Source organism: Halichoerus grypus, chromosome 6, assembly GCF_964656455.1.
Source record: "Halichoerus grypus chromosome 6, mHalGry1.hap1.1, whole genome shotgun sequence".
NCBI lineage: Eukaryota > Metazoa > Chordata > Mammalia > Carnivora > Phocidae > Halichoerus > Halichoerus grypus.
The window spans coordinates 24,815,012-24,837,893 of record NC_135717.1 but is presented as its reverse complement, the minus strand read 5'-3'; the positions used below and the strand labels follow the sequence as shown (position 1 = coordinate 24,837,893).

At 48.0% G+C, this 22,882-nt stretch overlaps 1 protein-coding gene and 1 long non-coding RNA gene across 2 annotated transcripts in view; both read right to left on the bottom strand.

Moving 5' to 3' along the window:
- Positions 1–117: 117 nt before the first annotated feature.
- On the bottom strand, positions 118–4,954 carry LOC144382275 (uncharacterized). Its single transcript, XR_013448868.1, has 4 exons — positions 4,534–4,954; positions 2,569–2,731; positions 1,894–1,976; positions 118–308 (listed from the first exon to the last, which is right to left on the bottom strand). It is a non-coding gene; the product is annotated as an uncharacterized LOC144382275 (long non-coding RNA).
- Positions 4,955–5,272: 318 nt separating this feature from the next.
- LOC144382047 (uncharacterized) overlaps positions 5,273–22,882 on the bottom strand; it is a 38,841-nt gene continuing 21,231 nt past the window's right edge. Inside the window, exons 9-22 of the mRNA XM_078074032.1 lie at positions 21,314–22,539; positions 19,150–19,237; positions 15,914–16,045; positions 12,459–12,480; positions 10,630–10,718; positions 10,320–10,397; positions 9,199–9,262; positions 8,891–9,029; positions 6,801–6,902; positions 6,073–6,133; positions 5,929–5,964; positions 5,782–5,849; positions 5,564–5,658; positions 5,273–5,295 (exon numbers count right to left, since the gene is read on the bottom strand). Of these exons, the coding sequence (XP_077930158.1) occupies positions 5,273–5,295; positions 5,564–5,658; positions 5,782–5,849; positions 5,929–5,964; positions 6,073–6,133; positions 6,801–6,902; positions 8,891–9,029; positions 9,199–9,262; positions 10,320–10,397; positions 10,630–10,718; positions 12,459–12,480; positions 15,914–16,045; positions 19,150–19,237; positions 21,314–21,375 (1,059 nt within the window). The 5' untranslated portion in view covers positions 21,376–22,539. The remainder of the gene's footprint in view (positions 5,296–5,563; positions 5,659–5,781; positions 5,850–5,928; positions 5,965–6,072; positions 6,134–6,800; positions 6,903–8,890; positions 9,030–9,198; positions 9,263–10,319; positions 10,398–10,629; positions 10,719–12,458; positions 12,481–15,913; positions 16,046–19,149; positions 19,238–21,313; positions 22,540–22,882) is intronic.

Sequence of the window (22,882 nt, the reverse complement as noted above, 5' to 3'; positions counted from 1 at the left end):
ACCTCAGGATGTTACAGCGCCCCCTGGCGGTTTTCCCCTCGCAATGTCAAGGCCTCAGCACAAACTCAGCCTTTGCCCCACCAACTCAATAAGAAAGAAGACAATACACATTGTAAGTCAATTCATACGATTCATATCATCCCACCCTGTGCTGTAGGTTCGGGTGCAGGGTAAGGACGCAGAGACCACTGGGTGGGTGGAGGGAGATGTGCCCCAGGGCCCCAGGATGGTGATGAAGGGGGATCCGTGGGGTACGGTGGACCCAGTGGGCCGGGTACAGGAGGGGGTCCTCTTGCATCCACAGGGTTCTGCAGAACAGAAACCAAAGGAATGTTGCTATGACAGACAGAAGCAGAACCCCCACCAACCTGAAACCCAAAGAAGCAGGGGTCAGCACCTGGCCCTCTCTTCACCCTGAGCTTCCAGGGAGCAGAGCACCAGTGCCACTAAACCCTAGTCCCCCTCTTGGTGCCACCACACACTCAGGGACCAAGGAAGGAAAGAACGTAGTGTCCCCACACATCACCATCCATGTCTGAGAAGGTGGGACGTCAAGTCGTCTTCGCCTACCAGGTGACCAGAGGCCACAAGAAAGGGCCCATAAGCAGCATATGCCAGACAGGCACGCATCTGCGTCCAGGCCCACTCTGATCCCCTCGTCCAGTGTGGCCCCAGAGGCTTGCCATGTGACTCAGAACAAAAACACGCTGAGAAGTCCGGAGAAGCCCAGTGTCCACACGTGGAATCACAGCCCCTCGTGGGTCCAACTGCTTCCCACCAGCACCCGCCTGACCCTGCTCCGCTTCCCTCCCTGACAAAGGGGTCTTCTTCTACTCTCCCAAGTGCTGTCCATGGCCACAGACACCGCTCAAGAGACAGGAGTTTCTGGAGTCCTGCAGCGGACCGGGAAAAGTGCTGAGAAGAACACGATCCCGAGGAGTTCGTGAGACCCAGCTCTGTGGATCTGCGTCACCGGCATTCCGATGCTCCTCAGCTCAGGCACAGAGCAAATGCGTAGTCGTAGTCCTTGGTGCCGAGAACCACTGAGGGGCCGATTCTGCATCCCCGGATGCAAACCAATGTGTCTGGAGAGCAGGCGTCACCCTCCCAGGATGGATCAGGAGAGACGCTATCAGTTGGCACAGCCACCAAAGCGCATCAGAACCCGCTCACGGGAGCACGACTGAAACGTGTGTGAGCCGTGGGCCCTGCAGGGAGTCACCGGGATTCCCTCTTCACGGCTGTGCTCCGGGGGGCCTTTTCTACCACACACCTGGCCCCTGGCAGAGTTCACCTTCATCTCACCCAGGGTGCAACTGGAGGGATTCCGGGTCGCGTCTTCACCCACACAGATGGAACGCACGTGAGGTCGCAGCTCACCTTCTCCACCAACACTCACAGCTGCCCAAAGCACGTGGCACAAAGTGTGAGGCAGGGCATGGCTTTCCCGTTTCCAGCTGTGAGGATTACGCAGACATTCTCCCAGCTTAGTCTCCTGACCCGAAAACCAACACCACTACCGCTCTCGCGGGAAAGCAAACTGCAAGGAGTCAGCGGGACTGGCCGACTTCAGTGTGGAGTGACATATTGCTCTCCTCCGGAGTTTACACACACACACACACATGCACACACACACACACACACACACAAGGGCAGGGTCCTGCTCTCCTTCATTTCTAAGCACCTGGAGCTTCAGGACGCCCCGCGGAAGGTGATGATTTGGAAACAGAGAAGTCTGTAGGCTCCGAATGAAGACTTGGCATATTGAAAGGTCAATGACACCACACACAGATCCCAGGACATACCCAATAGACACAGGTCAGGACAGGGTGCTGCCCAGACAGGAACAGGATTCCAGAAATGGTTACAATTGAGGAAAGACACAGTATTTACCTGGTCCTTCTGTGGGACCTTCTTGGGCGGGGTGCCGCTGTTGTCCCCTTGTGTGCCACAGGTTTCTGAATACGGCCGAAGCCCTACAAGGGACGGAGGTGGATTCAGACTGGCCTTGACCATGCAGGATGGAAGCCAACCCTCTACACCTGCCCCACCCTGTTCCACTCTCTCCCACTCCCACATCCCTTCCAGATTCAGAGCGTTTCTCACAGGTCTCCTCTCACCCCTGTGGACAAAGGAGACACAAGTCCCCCACACCTGAGGATGTGATCAGTCCACCCAGTGACAGATGTTTTCAGAGCTAATGAATAACACTGGACAACTGGGGCCTCCACAAGTCACAGTGACTTGAGGTTGTGCTTCATCCATCCCAGGGCCCAAAACATTGTGTCTGGGCAGTGCCCATGGGCAAAGCTTTTATGTCTGTCTTTTGCAAACTGTCACTTTTCTTCTCGATGGCGGACACCTGCTGCCCATTTCTGTAGGGTGAAACAAGACAGTCCATGAAATGGATGTCCACAGAAAGGTGAGGAATGCTACTATGTCCTCACTCAGGTCGATCCTTGCATTGCAAAGCCTTCTGGTACCTCCTCTACATCTTCTCCACCAACTGAAGTACTTAAACTATGAATAGGCTTTACGATTCAGGTCATCCAATTCAGATCATCTTACCATGTGTAGCAGGAACGAGCTGTGCTTGAGGCCCCCATGTCCACCCATGTGGAGGAGGTGCAGGTGGCCCATAGCCAGTGAAGCCTGGTAAACCCTGCCCCATGTGGTAGGGCATATGGGGGGGCCTTGGGGCATGAGGAAACCCTCTCACATCTGTACCGACCTGCAGAACAGAGGAGAAAATATTTGGGCAAGACACACAAAAGTTGCAACACCAAGAGCTGAAACCCAAGAGAGCTCTCAGCATCCTGCTCCTTCTCCAATACCATGTTCCAGGAGAGCCACATCGTGCTAGAAAACTTTATCCCTCCCAATAGCTGCCTACTATAATAAGGGGGGTGGGGTGAGGAAGGAGAATGGATGTTACAGGAATAACCTACTGTCACCAAACATCACTACCCATGTCTGCCAACGTTCACTACCAAGAAGTAGTGTCTTAAAGGGTGAAAAGGGATCACTGGAAACGAGTAAAGCAGCCCACACTCCAGACACGGAGGCATTGACATCGTGGACAACACTTCATCGTTCCTCTTCAACCACCGCAGAAGATTTGGGTTTGTTAAGAATAGACAGAATGTGGGGCGCCTGGGTGGCTCAGTTGGTTAAGCGTCTGCCTTCGGCTCAGGTCATGGTCCCAGGGTCCTGGGATCGAGCCCCGCATCGGGCTCCCTGCTCAGCGGGCAGCCTGCTTCTCCCTCTCCCACTCCCCCTGCTTGTGTTCCCTCCTCGCTCTGTCTCTCTCTGTCAAATTAATATTTAAAAAAAAAAAAGAATAGGCAGAATGTGGTGAAACTGAATGCCCTTTCTCCACAAGGAATCTGAGCCACTCGAGGTGAATCCCTTGCCCACAAAGCCCCTGACTGTCCCCACCTGCCTCACTTCCTGACAAAGCGGTCTTCTACTCTCTGCAGTTTCTGTCCAGGCCACAAAGACCCTTGAGGAATTAGGGGCCTGTGGTCTGATAGTGGACCTGGAAAAGGGTTTTCCCAGAGGAACATGATACCAATGGCCCTTATTTACGTGCAGCGGCTGTGTTTATCTTAAAACACAGTCTTCGGAATTTTCCGCACACTGAGTTCCAGAGCAATTTTGTCCAGTGGGAAATTAAGATGGGAAGGCTAAATAACAGAATTCACAAAAATGTTTATGTTTTCTCATGGACAACTCCAGAACGTGTGATGAGAGAAGAAACCAGCTCTCACAGTGACATAAGACCAAAAAGACCTGCTCCTAGAAGCCCAACTGAAGGGCTTGTGAGGCCCGGGTCATGCAGCTAATCACCGACATCCCCCCTTCAGATCGTGTGGGCCAGTACACCCAACAGCTTTGGAAATTCACAACAGTCGTCGAAAGGGTACAAGTAGAGGGATTCTGTACAGCATTTTTACCAGCAGAAGTCAAACAGGGATGACTTACGAAACTTGCCCTATCTAAGAACATGCCAAACTGCAAAACAGGCAATATAAAATGGAGAGAGAGTTTCCCCTAGTTTCCAGTTGTGAGGATTACCACAGACCTTGTCCCAGGTAAATCATCTAACCCCAACATGAACACTACACCAATCGCACCTGATCGTAACCTACTGACTGGCAGTCAGGCCGGCCAGAGACTTCACTGTGGAGTGACGTGTCATCCTCCTCGAGCTAAGTCCCCGCCCGGGCACTGTGGGTGGGCAGGGGTCGACTCACACACACACTCACACACACACACACACACACACACACACACACAGTGAGCGCCCTGCCATCCTTCACCTCTAAGCACCTGTGGCTTCAGGAGGTGCCACCGAAGGTGAGGATCTGTAATGGAGAAGCCTGTCAGCCCCTGGGTGAACTGCTTGTATTTTGAAAGGTGAACGACACCACAGACAAACCCTAACCCACCCAACAGACACAAGGCCAGGACAGGGTGCTGCTCAGAAAGGGAGAAGTTTCCGGAACACCTGGTAGAGGCCACGGTAGTTACCTTGCTCATCCCTGGGTCTCTAGGAGGCTCGGTGCCCCTGTTCCCCATGGGAGACGCACCAGTTTCAGCATCAGACCAAAGCCCTAGAACAGATGGAGGTGGATTCAGACCAGCACCGACTGTGCAGAATTCAAACCCACCCTCCAAACCCGCCCCTAACACGTTCCCCTCTGTCCCACTCTTGGGTCCCTTCTCAGACACACAGCATTTCTCAAATGTCTCTGCTGACCCCTGAGGACAAGGGGGAGACCTCTGCCTCTCCCCCTCGAGGATGGGACCACCATCGCCCAGCTTGCTTCAGGTGTTTTCATAGCTAAGGGAACGGCAGTAGACTGCTCTGGGCTCAACCAGCTAAAAATGGAGAAACCCTCAACATGAACGGCATGCATTCTTTTCTCAGGCCGCCAGTTGACGGTTCAATCCTTCAGTCTATAGATGAGGCCTAGCATGTGTGACTGGCTATTACGTAAATATTTAAGAGAAGAATTGGAGTAGACTAATCGTACAGTCAGGAGCAAAGTAAAAATAGGCAGATTGAGAAGTAAAGCTGTGGCTTTATACCGATAACATTAGAGGAGTAAAATGCATGACTTTCACGGATTAATAGATTACTGTCGATGACAAATAAAACAAAAATCAAGGAACCTCCATAAAGAGTAAATAAATGCCATTTTTCTCAATTTTTGTTTTTTTCCAAAAAGTCTTCACCGTTGCGTCAAAGTGGGAAGGGAGCTCGGGCTCACAACTCCTCCAGGCTCAGCTCTGCAGTAGGTGGGTGGTAGAGGGGGTGGGGGAGGGTCTGCAGTCAGGGGAGGGGCATGAGCTCCACCTGTCACAGGGACAGGTGCCCTGCTGCCGGTGGGCACCTGAGGAAAGCACCCTCCTGTCACCCCTTCAGACGACCTGCTGTCCTTAGGGAGTGGTCGTGATTCTCTCCAGGACACACAGTGATCACCCACAGGAACGGGAAGGACATCGTGTGCTTTCCCAGCAGAGATCAGGCTGCTGCATTTCACAGCACGCTCCCTACCTCTCCACACACGGTTCTGTGTCTCAGGTCTTCCCGGCATCGGTTCCTGCCTCATGGATCCCTCAGGCAGCGTCCCTCTCCTCATCATGTGCAATCTTGAATACAGAAAAAGAATGGACGTCTAGAAGAATTACAACACCATGTCCTCTACTAGACACTAAACAGCTTAGCCTTGACCCCTCAAGACACCCAGAAAAGGGCACGTCAAACTCGCACACCTGTGTCTCACGTAGGCGTTCTCCCTGCTCTGCTGCACTATCTTCCTCTCCCAAACCCGAGCCTTAGTCTGGGGGAGAAAAACACATCCGCCTTCAGCTGTGCCGGACTGTGCCCCAAACGAAGAGGAGGAAAAAGAAAACACTTACCCAGTTATCTAGAGCACTTCTCTCATGAGCTGCGATCTGAAAAAGTCAACGCACCAAGAGCCCATGTTCAGGGATCTAAGGGCCACTTCCATCACCTGCAGGAGGCGCGAAGGGGCCAGGATGTTGGGGCACAACTCAGGTTACCTTGTGTTTGAAGGTGAGCTCTGCCTCCCGCAGCTGATCTTGCAACGCTCCGACTTCTCGCCTGTGAGTTATAATTGCTTTCGTCAGATAACACCCAATATTGGCTGTGATTTTAAATCATCTGCCCACGTGGCCATTCTCCTCTTATCTGTCCCCTCATACAATTGATCCTGACACAGGAAACACTTTTCACATGGTTATAATGCACAGTAGGATCAAAGCTATTGCTACCTCTTTTCCGTAATCGTTTTTCTTCCCCTGCAGGGTTCAGAGTTGACATAATTTCCTTACCCATTTTCAATCTTTCCCTAATTTATCACATGACAAGTGTGCCATCAAGTGTACTGGGAAACTTCTATCCTCGCCATGGTTCCCAGGGTTGCAGAGACCAGCGCCATCAGATGGCACTACCGGCTTTATGGGTAGGATTCATCCTACGACAAACTGCTTTCCTCAAGATTAGGACAACTGACACCACCCCCAGGGACGATGGCGTGGAAGAAGTTTCCACAGAATCAGGCCAGCGCTGGGGATCAGGACATGTTTAGTAATGAAATGGTTTTGTTCTTTCTAGAGCTTCACTTTTTGTGTCTGGTAATTCTCTCTGGATATGCCTTTGAATTTTTGTTTCTATTACATGGGAATTGAGTCTAAACAATGAAGAAAAGTGAAAAATACGAAGTCAACAGGGATGTCAGGAGCCGCTAATATTTAGTTTCTGAACTCACTTGTACTTGTCCGTTTCTTCTTTGATTCCTTTCAGATTTTCCACGGCAGCTGACAGCTGACTCTCTGTTGCCTCCAGGTCACGGCGGGTCTTTGCGACCTTCCTAAGACAGGAAAGGTATAGACATGGTCCAGTAGCCAAGGTCCAGAAGTTCTACCGTCATTCCTCCCAGCACACTGGATGGCCTAGATTCCAGTGTCCCTCATAAATGCACAGACTGACAACACAAGGAGGGAAATGAACTGAAGGTCCCATTTAGGGTTCAAGAAAAATCAAACTCCGGATGCTGCCAAGTCGTTGCAATCAGAGCTGTCTTTACACTTCTCTACTTCATTATCAAGTCCTCAAGTAACATTGCAGTTTGTGTCCTCTCAGAGTTGGTCTTTTGTCGGAGACGGTGAAGGCTCCTTTCAGTTCAAAGGGAAAACCAAGCCTGACCAACTATAGGATGAGGCGGGGGACCATCGTTAGTCGTACACCTCCACGGGGAGCCCTGATCCTCAGACCAAGGCTGTGCCTGACACAATGAACCCGAAAGGAAGCCTTCCAGAATATGGCTTCATCAGCATGGCAACTCACTCCCAGACATCTCTGGGTCTACAACTACAACCCCCGCCTCCTCCTTTGAAGAGGCCAATCTTAGTGCCGGCAATATGTCCTCAAGTGTAAAAGGCTGTGAACTGTCACATAGTCAGTGTGTTCTCTCCACGCAACAGATTTCAGATGGAAAACTATCAACTGCATGGAGTCAACCGACTTGAACAAGACTGAGTTCACTGATAGTGAAGGCAGCAACGTGCGATGCTTAGAAAGGCTGGTTTGCTGTGTTGCCCTCAGACTCTTTTGTTCATGGTGTTGATTGAAAGGGTTTCAACAGGACACCTGATTTACTCAATATCACATGCAAAAAGACTCTTAGAAACGGAGTCAAAAGCTCCAGACAGAGAAAGACACATGCATTTGCTTCTGGTCTCTCAGGCAATCCTTCAGCAAATGCTTTCTGGAGCGGCTGTAATGGAGTGGCTCAGTTGTAAAGTGTAGAAGACAGAAAGGTGGTCAGGACACTGTACCCACCCCCAAAAGAAATTTCCAATGAACAGAACCAGGATGCCAATGACACAGAGCAGCCCCCACCCCCGCTGTGGGAAGGAATAACACAAAGCTGAGTGTCCAGGGAAGACAGGGAACAGTTTTGCTTTTCAACGTGAATGAGGGACTCGAAGGTCCTGATCTCCTCCTGAGAAAATCAAGGAAACACTGGACAAAAGAGCAAACTCGTGAGTGAATGCACCCAATTTCTAAAGAGTACATGAAGAAACACGAGAACCAGATGGAGAAGAAGGAAGCCTAGGAGAAGGCCAGCCTGGCAGTGGGAGCCAATCTCGCCAGGACACATCAATACATTCTGGAACAGGCAAGTGAACTGGAAAGAAGCTGAACAACTTTATGGGCATGGGCTTAGAAGGAAACGAGTCAAGTTCAGGGTCAGCCAGCAAAGGTGAGCCCTAGTGAAACCGCAGGCTTTGGCTGGGACCCAGGAGAGTTCCACCTAAAAAAATCAGCTGGATGGGAAATACCCTGGCCTTCTTAGGGACTGGGCTACAGTGAGTGATGTCAGTCGTACACTGGATGAAGGGATCCAGGACTGCTGGAGCCCCAACCCACTTTCCACAAAGAAACTCCCAGTGTCTCTGCAGCAGGACAATTCCATTTTTCTATCCACATTATTGACCCAAGTCTCGTACTGAACCAAAAGTGACTGAATTCAGGGCTAATAAGAACATGGGATGACACGGAAACCAAAAGGACAATGCAGACAGACCCAGAGGGGATCCAGGTATCAAAGTTTTTAATGATGGTACCTTCCCTCTTCTACTCCAAGGAGTCACACAACAAGCGTGACAAGCAGTTAGAACACACAGGGAAATGCAGGTCACACACATCAAGGCAGGAAGGGCAGGCACTATCCTACAGAATGCATTTGGCAAAAATACTCTAGAGCCAATTCTAAAAGAAATACAATTATCTAGACTGGCCGTCACAGAAATTCATACAATAGTATCTGTGGCAATTCACACAAGAATAGCTTACTCTTCGGCAGCCACTCGTCTCTGTTCAGAGAAATCCACCACGATACCCACTTTCCTCCTCAGGAGTTTCAATTCGGCTTCTTGAGTGGTTTTCAAAGAACTCAGGGCATTGCAATGGTCTTCCATCCATCGTTGATATTCTGGAAAGGATGAGTTTTCTTTTGTGTGTGTATGTGCACATGACCTGAGAACTTCGGTTTGATAGGGAAAGGAGAAGGGCAAGACCTTGAAGGCAGGAAGGCATTCTTTCCCTTCCCAATGCAAACTCATTGCCACCATATGGGGATTTCTTCCCCCAAAATAACATACCCTGCAGTTCTCGTTTTTTGGCCCTAAAGGCTCTCTGCTCTCCATCCTCGGATGCATCCTGGGCCTTTAAGACAGATATGAGAAAAGACATTCAGGAAATCATGATCACACAACAACGTGAGGGCGCCTAACAGGACAGGATCATGCAGTGCAACAAAGAAAGCCCTTAAGGCATAATAGAAGAAGGAGAAAGTAAGCAAAGTGGAAAAGAGTTCAAGTCAAAGAACTCACAAATGACTTTCTTAGTGGCTTTCATTCATATATATATCCACATACATACATATATACACGTCTTCCCCTATTCACATTGAAAATGCTCCGTTTGGCATTAAGAGAGGAAGGGACTGTACAGTCGGGCCAGCCATCGCCCTTCATCGCTCAAGTATCTTGTGGGGATCTGCTACATATCTTGGAGGGCAGGGCTGAATGATGTGATCATTACCTCGCTGTGAAATCAACCATACTTCCTAGTCCTTATAAGAGCAAACCTCATCATGGTGGTTCTAAGTGAAATCCCAGCTCACTGCTCCGTAGGAGTTTCAGTTCCCAGATGCCCACTCTCTACTGTGCTAAACAGCAAGCGAGGATGCTGCACTCACCTCACCCAGTGAACCAAAAGCCTGCCGGAGCCACATTAAGCTAAAACTCAACAGCCAGCTCTTACCACACCCTGATTCTTGACCTTCTTCTCTCTCTCAATTTGCAAGTGAGCCCGTGCCCGACGAAGGGTGTCATTTAAATTTTCATTAACTTCCTCAACCTTTTTGATGTTCTCCTTCAACAAAACATTTTGAATGAGTAATAATAATCCATTCCTTGGGGCACCTGGGTGGCATCCGGGTGGCACAGTCGGTGGAGTGTCTGACTCCTGCTTTCGTTTTGGCTCAAGGCCTGATCTCAGGGTTATGGGATTGACCCCTGCATCAGGCTACACACTCAGCATGGAGTCAGCTTGGGATTCTCTCTCTCCTTCTGTCCCCTACCACTCACTCTTTCTCTCTCTCTCAAATCAATCAATCAATCAGTGTTTAAAATAATAATAATAATCATGATAATGATGATAATTCATTACTTTGATTTCTGTTGGTAGGACACAATTCAGGCAAAGAAGGGATTCTTACCTTCCATTGAAGCACTTCCTCAGAGAGAAACTTATGTTCACTCTTGGTTTCTGCAAGGTGTTTCTTGCCTTCCTGGATCTATAAAACATATGAAGAAGGAAACAGAATTCCAAAATAGCATCGTGTTACACAAACCTATCTACTCATGTGTGACTCCTTTCAAAATAGAGAGGCAGTGCTCTACATTTGTGAAACTTCTCTTGAATCAGGACCATTTCTGGATCACATGAAATAGGTCAATAGGATGAACTACAAGAGGTGGAAGTAACCAAAATGAAATCACAAAAAGTATTTGAAAAGGCACTGATACCTTCAGCTCCCAAAGGGATATTTCCTGAGCAAGCTCCCTGTTTTCTGTTCTAAGTCGATGGATCTTCTCCTTTATTTGTTGTAAGGTTACTAAAAGGAGAAAAAAGCATCTCAAAGATAACTAGCAAAACCAGTGACATTGAATAATCCCAGTGTATGAGCACCAGAGACACATTCTCTGACACTTGGGTGTAACTAACTTGTTAGCATTCCCATTGTGCCCTAAGGAAGCAAGTTTTAGCAGCATTGGAAACCTAAGACAACCTATTTCGGGGAGATTCCTACTGAAATTTTTTTCAAAAATAGAGAAACGCCCTCAAATGTCTTCTAAGTTTGCTCCCATGCGGAAGCACCAATCTTGGAAAATGCAATCACTGCAAATGCTGATGTCATCCCCAGATACCTAACAGAAAAACCAAGCATCCTGTCAACTAACATTTCTCTCCTCCAATGATTAAGGTACAAAAATAAGTCCCTGCAAACAACCCAAAATGAACAAAACCATCCTTTGCTCCTGCTCAGCGCCATGTCCGTTTCCAGATCCTCCTTGGAATTCCACACAAGGAAAGCTCAAAGTGGCAATTGAGTGACACCTCCAAGGCCTTCAGTGACTTTCTGCTGCTCACAGATTGCCTGTCATGAACCCTAGGCAGGGGCTCTGGAGGACAAGATCTTTGGAATCAAACACACTCGGGTACAAACTCCACATTACAGTCTCTGGAGGGCCTGGATAACTCACACTCCCTGGGACACAAGCTTTTCTCATCCCAACATGAGAAGTTTACCCTCTACCCTGACAGGAAAACAACACTCATGAAGCGCCCTATCACTGATGGATAACACATCGAAGGTCAAGAACACAGACTCCTCTAACTGGCACTTAATTCTCTCATCTCGGGGTACTTGCGTGGCTCAGTCGCTTAAGTGTCTGCCTTCAGCTTGGGTCATGATCCCACATCGGATCATGATTCCACCCTGGGTCCTGGGATCCCACATCTGGGTCTGGGCTCAGTGGGGTGCATGCTTCTCCCCCTCCCTCTGCCAGCCACTCGGTCTGCTTGTGCCCTCTCTGTCAAGTGAATAAACAGAATCTTCTAAAAAATCATAATTCTCTCATCTTACCTCAAAGTGCAAACTTCTCTTCTATTGGCCCAATGTGAGCGCTCTCGTGCCCTGAGATCTCTCTTCTCACCACCCCCACTGCTGCACTCACAGGGACGAACACCAGCATTCGAGGGTTTGCTATGTGCCAGGCAGCCACCCTGGCCGTCAACAGACAGCACCACGGAATCACCACAATCCATGAGGCCCGACACAGTACATCACCCCCACTGGCACCCGTTCCTTTCCACTCATTCTCCCCTGGCAGGAAAGGCTCCCTCCACTTCAGACTCAAAACCACGCTTTAAACCTCTCTTGTGACACACGCTCTGTCTGGCAACATGTGGCTCCTTCTCTAAGTGTAGCCCGCTTGTTAGACTCAAAGAGTGTTTTCTCATCTCGACATTTCACCAAGAGCCAGGTCATGGCAAAGTACTCACTCCAGACCTCAGGCTCCTATCATCGCATGCCTCCTAAACATGTCTCTGCAAAATGACTCTTCCTATTCTCCCTACTCCCATGAGGTATACCTCCTCCTGGTCTCCTAAGAGATGGCAACACCCTCCACATTGTCACTTAGACTCCACATGGGAAAGAGAACGATTTTCAGGAGTTAACAAGTCAATTAGACATCAGGAGTCACCATATTTATCCCTAGTCCTATTATACCCACATCAAACACCAGTACCGAGAATTTACGACAATGAAAACTAAAGCCAAAAAACTTACCTTGATATTGTCGAGGCTTTATCTAAGAGAGGAAGAAACAAAATGAAGTTTGATGTCAAAACATATTACTAGTCAAAATCTCTAGTTCAGGTCAATACGGAAACAGTCATCCAATAAAATTACAATAATCATTTTGTTTAGCAGAATGACTTCACAGGATGAAAAAAGAAGACAAAATTGGAATTTCCTGATTAAGTCACCATAGTTCACAATCCATTTCTGATAAAGAGCACAAAGGTATATAACTTAGTTTTGACCCCAAAATCTAGTCACATTCTGTGAAATGAACGTTCAACCTGTTCAATTTTGACAGCGGACCATGCAGACATTTTAAAACACATTCATGAATTCATCATTTCCGTAACTTTAATGCAACCCAATATCCACACTGAGTTCAGAAACGGATTATTCTAAGATCCTGAAAGAAAGAAAATGGAAGGAAGGGAGGAAGGAATGTAGGAAGGGAGGCTGGCAGGTGAGCAAAGCGCTGACAAAATTATGCCGTTTTCCTTGTCCAGAAAGCTTCTCTGAACTATTACTAAGGGTTGGCTGTTTGCTGAATTCACACACAGTTATGGCACATCAGGTGCTATGAAGTTTCCCAGATTGCTACAGAGGGTCATCAAAAAGAAAGAAAAGCCATCGAAGGAGAAAAAGAGTGGCACGTGGCGAGAGATGAAGCATAAGCAACAAGAGAAATGACAGCGGATGTTTCAAAAGAGGGGAACCCGGCTATCCAGATCGAGTCACCCTGATAAATTATAGCTTAGGAAACTCTAGGCAAGACCCCATTTTGACACCATTAACATATTTCCCCATTCAAAAGTTTTACAGGATGAGGAGAGGCTGAGGCCAGCCCCCAAATCTTGCCAGGATATTGGAATATCAGCACGCTATCAACAAGCCAGTTGTTAGGGGAAAGTCCATCAGTGGAGGGCAAACAGAAAACCATGGTGATTCCTGTAACTTCACATGTTGCTTAGGAATCTCTGAGTTGCTCTGGCCCTTGTCACCCAGCCCCACAGGAAGGGGAAGTGAAGAGACAGATGAGCACAGCAAAGACGTCAAAGTTTTGTTTTCCTTTTTTTAAAAATTTTTTATTGTTATGTTAATCACCATACATGACATCATTCGTTTTTGATGTAGTGACCCATGATTCATTGTGCATAACACCCAGTGCTCCATGCAGAACGTGCCCTCTTTACCTGGCTAACCCATCCTCCCACCCCTCTCCCCTCTAGAACCCTCAGTTTGTTTTCAGAGTCCATCGTCTCTCATGGTTCATCTCCCCCTCCGACTACCCCCCCTTCATTCTTCCCCTCCTGCTATCTTCTTCTTCTTTTTTTCTTAACATATATTGCATTATTTGTTTCAGAGCTACAGATCTGTGATTCAACAGTCTTGCACAATTCACAGCGCTCACCGTAGCACATACTTGTTTTCCTTTTGAAGGGAAGGTTTCTCCATTGGCAGGGAGAGGGGGGAGGTTCCATTTAGAAATAACCTCAGAAGTTTTCTGTTCTTCTTAGAAAGGTCTGCCTTCAAGTGAAACTATGTCCCCAGAGCCTAACTGGGCCTTTCCCAAAGACTGCAATAGAGGTGAGGGGGAAAGTCTCAACTCCAATGCAATCTCCTCCCTGTCTCACCTGGGAGTAAACTCAGTCTAACCCCACACAGATGAGTAGACAACCTCACCCTAACGTCCTATTTACCTCAGTTCCTTTACCAGAACAGGAGATCTAGCTTTCAACACAACCTCACAAGGCATACTAGAGGTAAAAACCACGCCAGCAAGCACTAGAATCACACTACCTGAGGCATCTAAGGCAGAGACGATGGCATCGGCAGGCTGGGAATTTCAAGTCCCTTCCATACCTGATCTTGGATCTAAGCAAAAAGGGGGCAGTAGGAAGAAGAGATGATGAATGTAAGCAGAGATATGAAACTCTAAGATTTTACCGGGATGCTGGACAACACCATAACAGAAATGAAGAATGCCTTTGATGGCTTCATTAAGAGACTCAACATACCAGAGGAAAGAATCATTGTGCCTAAAGAATTTCCGGCAGAAACTTCCAAAAAGAAAAACAAAGACAAAAATTAAAAAGACAGCACAGAAAATCCAAGACCAGTGGGACAATTACAAATCGTGTAACACACACATAATAGGAAAACAGCAGGAGAATGGACAGAGAGACAGTTGGAGCAATAATGACTGAGGATTTTCCTAAATTAATATAGCCACCAAATCGCAGATCCAGGAAGCTCAAGACAAGGAAAGCAGGATAAATACCAAAAGAAACACACAAACAACTAACACCAACGATGCCTAACCCAGAATGTTCAGTCACAGGTCCTTAAAGACAAAGAAACAATTCTGGAAATCTGGAGCAGGGCTTGGGTGTGGGTGGTGGAAGGGGGAAGGAGAGCAGTAACCCTTACCCAAGAGGAATAAGGATAAGGACTACATCACACTTCAGAAACCTTGCCATCAAGAAGGATGAAATGTTTAAAGTGTTCAAAGAAACATCCAACTAGAAACCTGTGGCCAGTGAAATGATCCTGCAAAACACACTACAGAGGAAGGAAAACCGTCGGGGATAATGATGGGAATGACGTCAACGGTAAAGGTGTCAATTCTCCAAAAGACATAATAATTTCTCATGTGCATGCATTAACAACAGAGTGTCCAAGTACATCAGGCAGAAACTGAAAGAATTGCTGATGGAAACAGACGAATCCCTATTATAGCTGGGGAATTCAGAATCCTCTATCAGTCATTGACAGATCCAACAGATACAGAAATTCCATGAGAACACAGGTGAACTGAAAAGCATCACCGATCAGCTGGATCCATTAACATCTGCAGAATAATCCATTCAACAACCCAAGGAAAGACATTCTTCTCAAGTTCCCATGGAACATTCACTAAGAGAGGCCATATTCGGGGCCGTAAGATACATCTGAACAACCAAAGGAAAAGAAATCACAGGAAGTATGTTCTCAGACCACAGACGACTCAAACTAGACATCAAGCACCGAAAGATAGCTAGAGAATGACCCAAAAATGGAGATGAAACAACACACTTCTAAAGAACACATGGGTTGGAGGGCAGGTGGGTGGAGGGATGGAGGAAAGAGGTGAAGGGGATTAAGAGTACACTTATTGTGATGAGCACTGAGAAATGTATAGACTTGCTGAATCATGTTGTACACCTGAAACGAATACTACACTGTTGGCCAATTATGCTTGAACTTTAAAAAAAAAAAAGAACATATGGATCACAGAAGGCACTGCAACACAAATTTACATCTATTTCAATCTAGGTGATCATCAAAATTGATGTATTAGAGGGATATTTCTATTACTGAATGGATACAAAAGGTCCAATGACTATAAAATTTTCTGCTTATGTATGAAGAACAGTATATATAAGCTACTTTAGTATACTTACAGCGAGGATGGTTCTCCAGATATAAATGAGAAGGACACAAACTCCCAAGGGGGCAGTGATAATGGGAAGTTTCCATAGAACTCCAACCCCATCAGGGCCAAGAGGGAAACGGCCAGGCACAACATGGACAAGCTGAAATAACACGTGAGACAATGAGGAATCTCAAAGATTTACAATGTCTCTGTCCCAAACCATCAACTTTACAAACCCTCAACCAGCCTCCCCCAGGTAAGCACACCTCTCAAGTGCCTCCCCACGGAGGAGAAGGAGCACAGAGGAATTCCAAAGGAGCAGGGGCAAACTTTTGGGAGTGATGAGTGTGTTTACTATCTTACTGTGCTGATGGGTTTCACTGTGTTTACCTATGTAAATATCAACAAACTCTATTCTTGAAAAAGGTGTTGTGATCATATATACATTATAGAACACTGAAGCTGTAGGAAAAATCTAATAGGCAAATCTGAAGAGATTTGATTTTGCCTACAAACACATTGCAAATAAATTTTCTATAGCTAACAGAACTTAAGAATTTATAAGCCCACATAAAATAGACAAGAGAAGTAAATGTAAACTTACAGTAGGTAAGAAGTCACTGACTTCTATTGTACATCCATGAAGGACCTGGATAAACTCCTCTGGAACCTTTCCAAAAATATGCCCCAAATTTATGGAAGAATGAGAGAAAGCAAGAATAAAAAATGTACTAGAGATATAAATGAGAATGTTCTATGGACAGATGTTTATCGATAAGGACATGAGTGAGAGAGAGACAGGAGGCTTCTATTAGAATAATATGGGATGAGTATTTCAACAAAAATAAAGTACAATTATTGCTTAGTTTCTGAAAACAGTGATGTTTTCTTTCAATGCCCACTTTGCTTCAGAATCACAGCCCAAAATGTCAGATTTCAGGGGTACATGAAGATTTTCATGATCAGGTGATCTTGTTTCTTTTGATGATATCTGTGACATTTTAAATTACTTGAACACCTATCTCCAAAAGCCAGTGAAAGGCATTCATGTTCCTATTTCTCAGTATTGTAACTAAATCAGTCAAGACCAACTCTAAAATTTAATTTTTTAAAAGATTTTATTTATTGATGTGAAAGAGAGAGAGAGCATGAGCAGGGGAAGGGGTAGAGGGGGACAGAAAAGAAGACTGCCGGCTGAGCAGGGAGCCCAAGCAGGGCTCAATCCCAGGACCCTGGGATCATGACCCAAGGCTAAGGCAGAAGCTCAACTGACTGAGCCACCCAGGTGACCATGAAATTTCATTTCTAAAAGAATACAAAATTCCTGGATATGGACACCAAAACAAAGAACACATCTCATTTTACAAAAACTGGACTTCCAAGTATTTTAGGAGACGAGACGCTCACAATGCAATTCATACTCATTCACACCAAGCTTGAATTGCGTGCAAACACAACTCTCTAGAAAGTACCCCTGAAATCTATAACATTTTCATCTTCAGCCCTCACAGCTGAGGTCACAAACATGTGTGCTGGTGGGAAACATACACGGTCTTTGAACAGCCGCTGTCTGAAAGAGAACATTAGCTATCTGCACAATGGTTGATCATGGGGATCAAATGCACAAAAGACAGAGGCCATCTTGTCACAAATGGAAAACACCCCCAGTTGTGGCCACGTGGTACATCTGGCAGCTGTCGGGATGCTGACCAGTAGCTGATTCTTAACTAGATGACATCCAATGGGGCCAATAACACTGGCTTCTAACAGACAATGGCCATGAGCAGGTGGAGGAGGGAAATGCGAGACCAGGTAGTTTATGCAAGAGCTCAGAGATGAGGGAGGGTGAGAAAGTCCAAGTGATCTATGAGATGCAGCCTCGGTAGAGGGGACTATTTCCAATAAAGACTACCAAGAAATTCCCTCCTTTGAAGACTCAAAAGAAACAGAATCGAGTCTCTTTTGACTGGAGGTATTCATGTGGGATGAGTCTGCCTCAACACTAGGGTCCTTCCTGACTACTCCCACTTTGCAGAGCCCTCTCTAAGAATCTGGTGTAGGCCGATCTAAAGAAGTCTGCTTATTTCTAGGGTGTTCCCTGTCTGTCTCTCTCTCCTGACGGTAAGGGTTTTATTTTTTAAGGAGTGAAATATCACACTAGGAACCAGGTATTTCTTTATATTGGGACAATCCTAAGGACATTCAGGAGCTTTTGACTTTGGGGAAATCAACACTCTGTACATACTGGGCCAAAGAATGGATAACAACTCATTCGCTTCCTGATGACATCAATCCATCAGATTTTCCTGGGACAGACGTCCCAGCAAGATGCGGTCACTTAGTCTCTGCTGGGCTTCTCAGGGCTCCCATGGACCTGGTGGGACACAGAGTCCCTGGGGACAGCCTCCGAGCCCAGAAGGAAAGGGCTGACTCAGAAGTTGTTACAAGTCAACCAACCAGGAAGCACAGAGCACAAAGGACACTTCACTGTTTAACACTTGAGTCCCAACACCAATGCTTAAGATACCACTGTTCCCAGGGCTGTCAAACTTCACAAATATGAACAATGTGCTGATATGAAATCAAAGTATGTAGAAGATGGACCCTAAACATACAAGGCTTGCAGCAGGATCTTCACTGGGCTTCCAGGAGCTAGTCTAATACCCGTAGCTCCTAGACATTAGCATTCCTGACATTTTCAAAGACAAGTTGAATGAGATCTAATGTACATATCATACAAGCCCCCTATTGAAGACAAAGAGCTCAATGGCTTTTCATATCTTCTCAAATCCTTCCTTCTTGACACCATAAGCCTAGTATTTTCAGGTTTCCATCCTGCCAGAGCTGCTCTTTTTGGACCAAGCACACAGACAGGACCCAGAACTTGATGTGGACGGCTGTGGCCCCAGCCCCTTCAGGCTGACCGAGAAACCTGCCCTGCGGTCCTCGGTCTTCAGGAAGAACTGCAGTTCTTCTCAAGTTCCCACCAAGGACCCCATGAAAAAACTATTATTTCACCACCATGTGAAAGAACCCAGGAGGAACGAAGACACCACTAGCAGCTTTGAGTCACCGGGTGGCTCAGTCAGTTAAGTGACGACGTCTTGGTTTGGATCAAGTCATGATTTCATGGTCCTGAGGCTGAGCCCCTCTTCAGGCTCTGGACTCACTGCACAGCTGGCTTGGGATTCTCTCTCTCCCTCCCCCTCTGCCCTTCCCCCCCCACACCTGTGAAGATACCAGTGAAGTGCCATGTTTACTCACATTTGGGTTTGGGGAACCGGGACAGCGGAGCAAGAGCACCAGGAACAACAGCCTCTGCACCTTCATGTCTTGGTCCTTCCAAGGGGTGCTGGGGCGTCAGGGAGGAGGTGGAGATGGGGGGTGGAGTGGAGGTAGGGGTGGGTGGGGTAGGGAGGGGTGGGCAGGGGTGGGAAGGGGACAGGGTTTTAAGGAGGGTTGGGAGCAGGGTAGAAGTAAAGGGTGGGATTGGGGAAGGCGTTTGTCAGGAGAAGAAGGGGTCAGCGACGGTGTCAGGGTCAGAGTAAGTACTCGAGGGGAGGTTCAGAAAGGGTAGTAGGTCAGCAGGTTAGGAAATCACTAGGTCAGCAGGAAACAGTAGCAGGTGAAGGGATTGGAGGACGATACACTTTTCTCCAAGCCTTGCCCTGGTTGAACCGTTCCTTAGCAACCCAGAGGCTTTATACTCTCTCTCAGCCAGTCATCTGCCTTTGCCCCTGCTAGATCATAATGGACACCCCGCGTGACCTCATACTTAAAGAGCCCCTTCCCAACTGGCGCCCCACCACGTGCCATCCCAATAACAGGTCCTCTCTGGAACTTTGGCCATCCTTCTTGTTTCTGCTCCCTCCCAACCCGGGTCCCTGTTCCCCTCTTCTGGGCGCTATCTCCTTCCTTCCAGAACTCCCATCCTAGAGCCATTGGCTGAACAACATATAAAGCAAAGGAGGACAGAACTGCAACAACAAGCAAATACACAAGCAGAGTGGGAGGTTTCAACCCTCTCTCAGTGACTCAAAGCACACAGAACATCCATAACATGTAGACCTTGATAGCAAACCATCTGAATCCCACAGCTATCTCCGTATGTCTGTCCATATCCATATACCACTGTGGAGGACACATTAACTTTGGGCATATAGGATACACTTACAAAAATGCACCCGATCTATTTTGGCCATAAGGGACATTTCAGTACGTTTCAGAGGCATGAAATCACACAGAGCATGTTGTGGTAATAGAATGTGCTAGAAATCATGGCTAAAAAGCTCACTAGAATTTCCCATATGTTTAGAAATTGAGAAGTACCTCTATAAATAAAATAGGAGTAAAGAAATCCCAAAGAAAAAGCTACCTTGGAACCGAATGAAATAAGCATGAGAAAATTGTAATCAAGTATGTCTTCTGGGCTGGTATATCCTGGGATATTAGTATGAGAAGACTGTATGGCCTCAAAATCATCCCTAGTTGACGGAGACATTTTAACACCTCAAACAGCGGTAGATCTGTCACTTACCTATGTGACCCTGCTACACACTAGCTTGGGCTTTACGTTATGAACCTCACAGGGGAAACAATCCAAGCTGACTCTCATGGGATCTCTTGGGACCTCCAGGAATGAGAGTATTTTAAGAGAAAACATTCACCAGCTTCTCTCCTGGGGAATCCAAGACAACACCCAGAGAGCTGGCAGCTCCAGGTGTGCTGGGCGGGGAGAGCCAAGCAGGTGGGCAGGGCCAGGGACCCAGGTGACTAGACAAACCCCCTGTGATCATCTCTCTTGGGCCCTGTCCTGAGCCGAACTTCCTAAACTGTTTCTCTCTAGGACTAACACAATGTTTCCCCAACTCATTCAGGCCCAAGGCAGCTGAAAATCAATGCTCTACAAACCACCACTTATTGTGTCAATTTCTTGTCAACAGGAACCATTTTAGCACTGCTAAAATAGGAACGCAGTATCTTGAACATAAATATAAAGAAACCATAAAAAACAAGCAAACAAAAACAAAACAAGGAGAGCAAAACATTTGTATGAAATTCTGTTGAGAGGCTGCTGCCCGCCTCCAGAGCCCCAGAGTTGCGCGGTCCTGGTTATAGAAGGAGAGACCAGCTACAGAAGGGGTGGAGTCAGACTAGCCCAAAAGTGAACGGGAGAGAGGCCCAGCCTCTAAGGGGGACTAGGGAATTCCAGGAAGGATGGCCGGGGTCACCCTGATTATAAGTGGAACAGGGAGCAGGGAAAGAAGAAGCAGTGAACAGAGTTTGGGGGCCTCGAACAGGTGAGATCACTCGTGGAGGTGAGGAAGTGTCCCCAAAGCCAGCGTCAGCCTCCCGTCTACGAAGCCCTTCGTGGCCCCTGGAAACAGGGCCGGGAGCCTAGAGTGTGACATCCAGCTGTGCTGCTTACCAGCTGTGTGACCCTGGGCTGGTTTCCTTCAGTGAGCTGGGGGCGTCCAAGCCTGTGTCCATAACTGTGCTGAGGACAAGAGGAAGCCACGTGCTGAGCACCTATGGACATGAGCAGCATCATCTCCATGGGGCAAGTGCCTTCCCAGATGCGGTGCCTCACGTCTCACAGCTGTTAAAGGCGACACTGGTGACAAGCACAGGTCCCTCCTGTTTCAGGCCTGTGCTAAGCCCTGCCCTTTGCACACATCATCTCTCGGTCTCCAGATGGCAGGAGGACCTCCTAAAGTGCGGGGAGAGCTCCGGGCCCCTGGGGAGGCTGAGGGATTCCTGGGCCCTGGGGAAGGGTGAGTGATTGGGGGACCCTACGGAGGGCTGGGGAACGGAGCTCCTGGGCTCCATGGAAGGAATGGGGGATCGGGCACCCCGGAAAGGGCTGGAGGAGTCTTGCAGGATTCCTGGGTCCCCACAGGGCAGATCCCTCCCACACCTAAGCTGGTGCAGGCTGGGACCTGGAAGCAGCAGCATACAGAGGCAGCAGGTCCATGGGATGCTGGATGGAACGGAGAGGAATGGTCTGGCAGGCAAGTGGAATCACCAGGCTGGGCTGCCCTCGGCGCCTTCCCCCTTCCCCAGCCACCTCACTAGCTCTGGCCCTGACCTCACCCTCCAGCAGGGCATGGGCAAGCCAGGCAGAGGTGGACACCTGGGCCCAAGGAAGGGTCCCTCCTCAGACCTCTGTGTTGTGCTTGTTGAACAGACAAAAGGAGTCACCCAGGGCCCCTGGAACCAGGGGGGAGAATCTGGCCCCAGAGTCCTCTCCAATGGGGCTTGGGGAGAATCATGGAGGGACAGCATTTAGCACTGGTTCATTCACAGAATAAAAGCACAACACAAGTCCCCTTGGATGCTGATGTCAGTTCATTACCCCAGCCACATACTGGGCGCTCACTCGGGGACTTGGAAGCAGGAGAGTAACGGATAGTAATTTAAAAGAACAAAAATGCTGGAATGTGAGCACTCCTGATGCTCTTAAAATCAATGTCCAACACTCCCCTCCTCACCCTCCCCATAGTGAGGAAACTGAGGCAGCCAGGGATGTGGCGAAGAAGACACAGTGGTTTCTGAGGCTTTTGCTGATTCCATCTGACCAAACTCCTTGTTCCGAAGGTCACTTCTTTTAATCTTGCCCGTGACGGTTTTGGGCAGCTCTGAGACAAATTCCACCTGGTCAAGGATAAAGCAAACCCATCCCAACTTAGTCCTGCTGTCATTTCTTACCAATGCCCCAGGCTCCTCCTCTGCCCCTGCACAGTCCCCCAGACGGGCTGGCACCATGTGGTGGCCCCAATAGGCTCCACCAAGGCATGTCAGGGTGTCCCCTGACCCGGGAAGTTGGATGCAGCCCTGTGACGTGCTCTGACCAGTGAGATGTGAGTGGGAGTGAGGCGTGCCACCTCGAACAGAACACTTGGGACAACTAGGTCTGGCATCCACTCTGGCCATCTCTTCTAGCACCTGGCAGTTACCTATGGTGGGTGCTCCTTTATCCTGGTCCCAGGAAGACCAT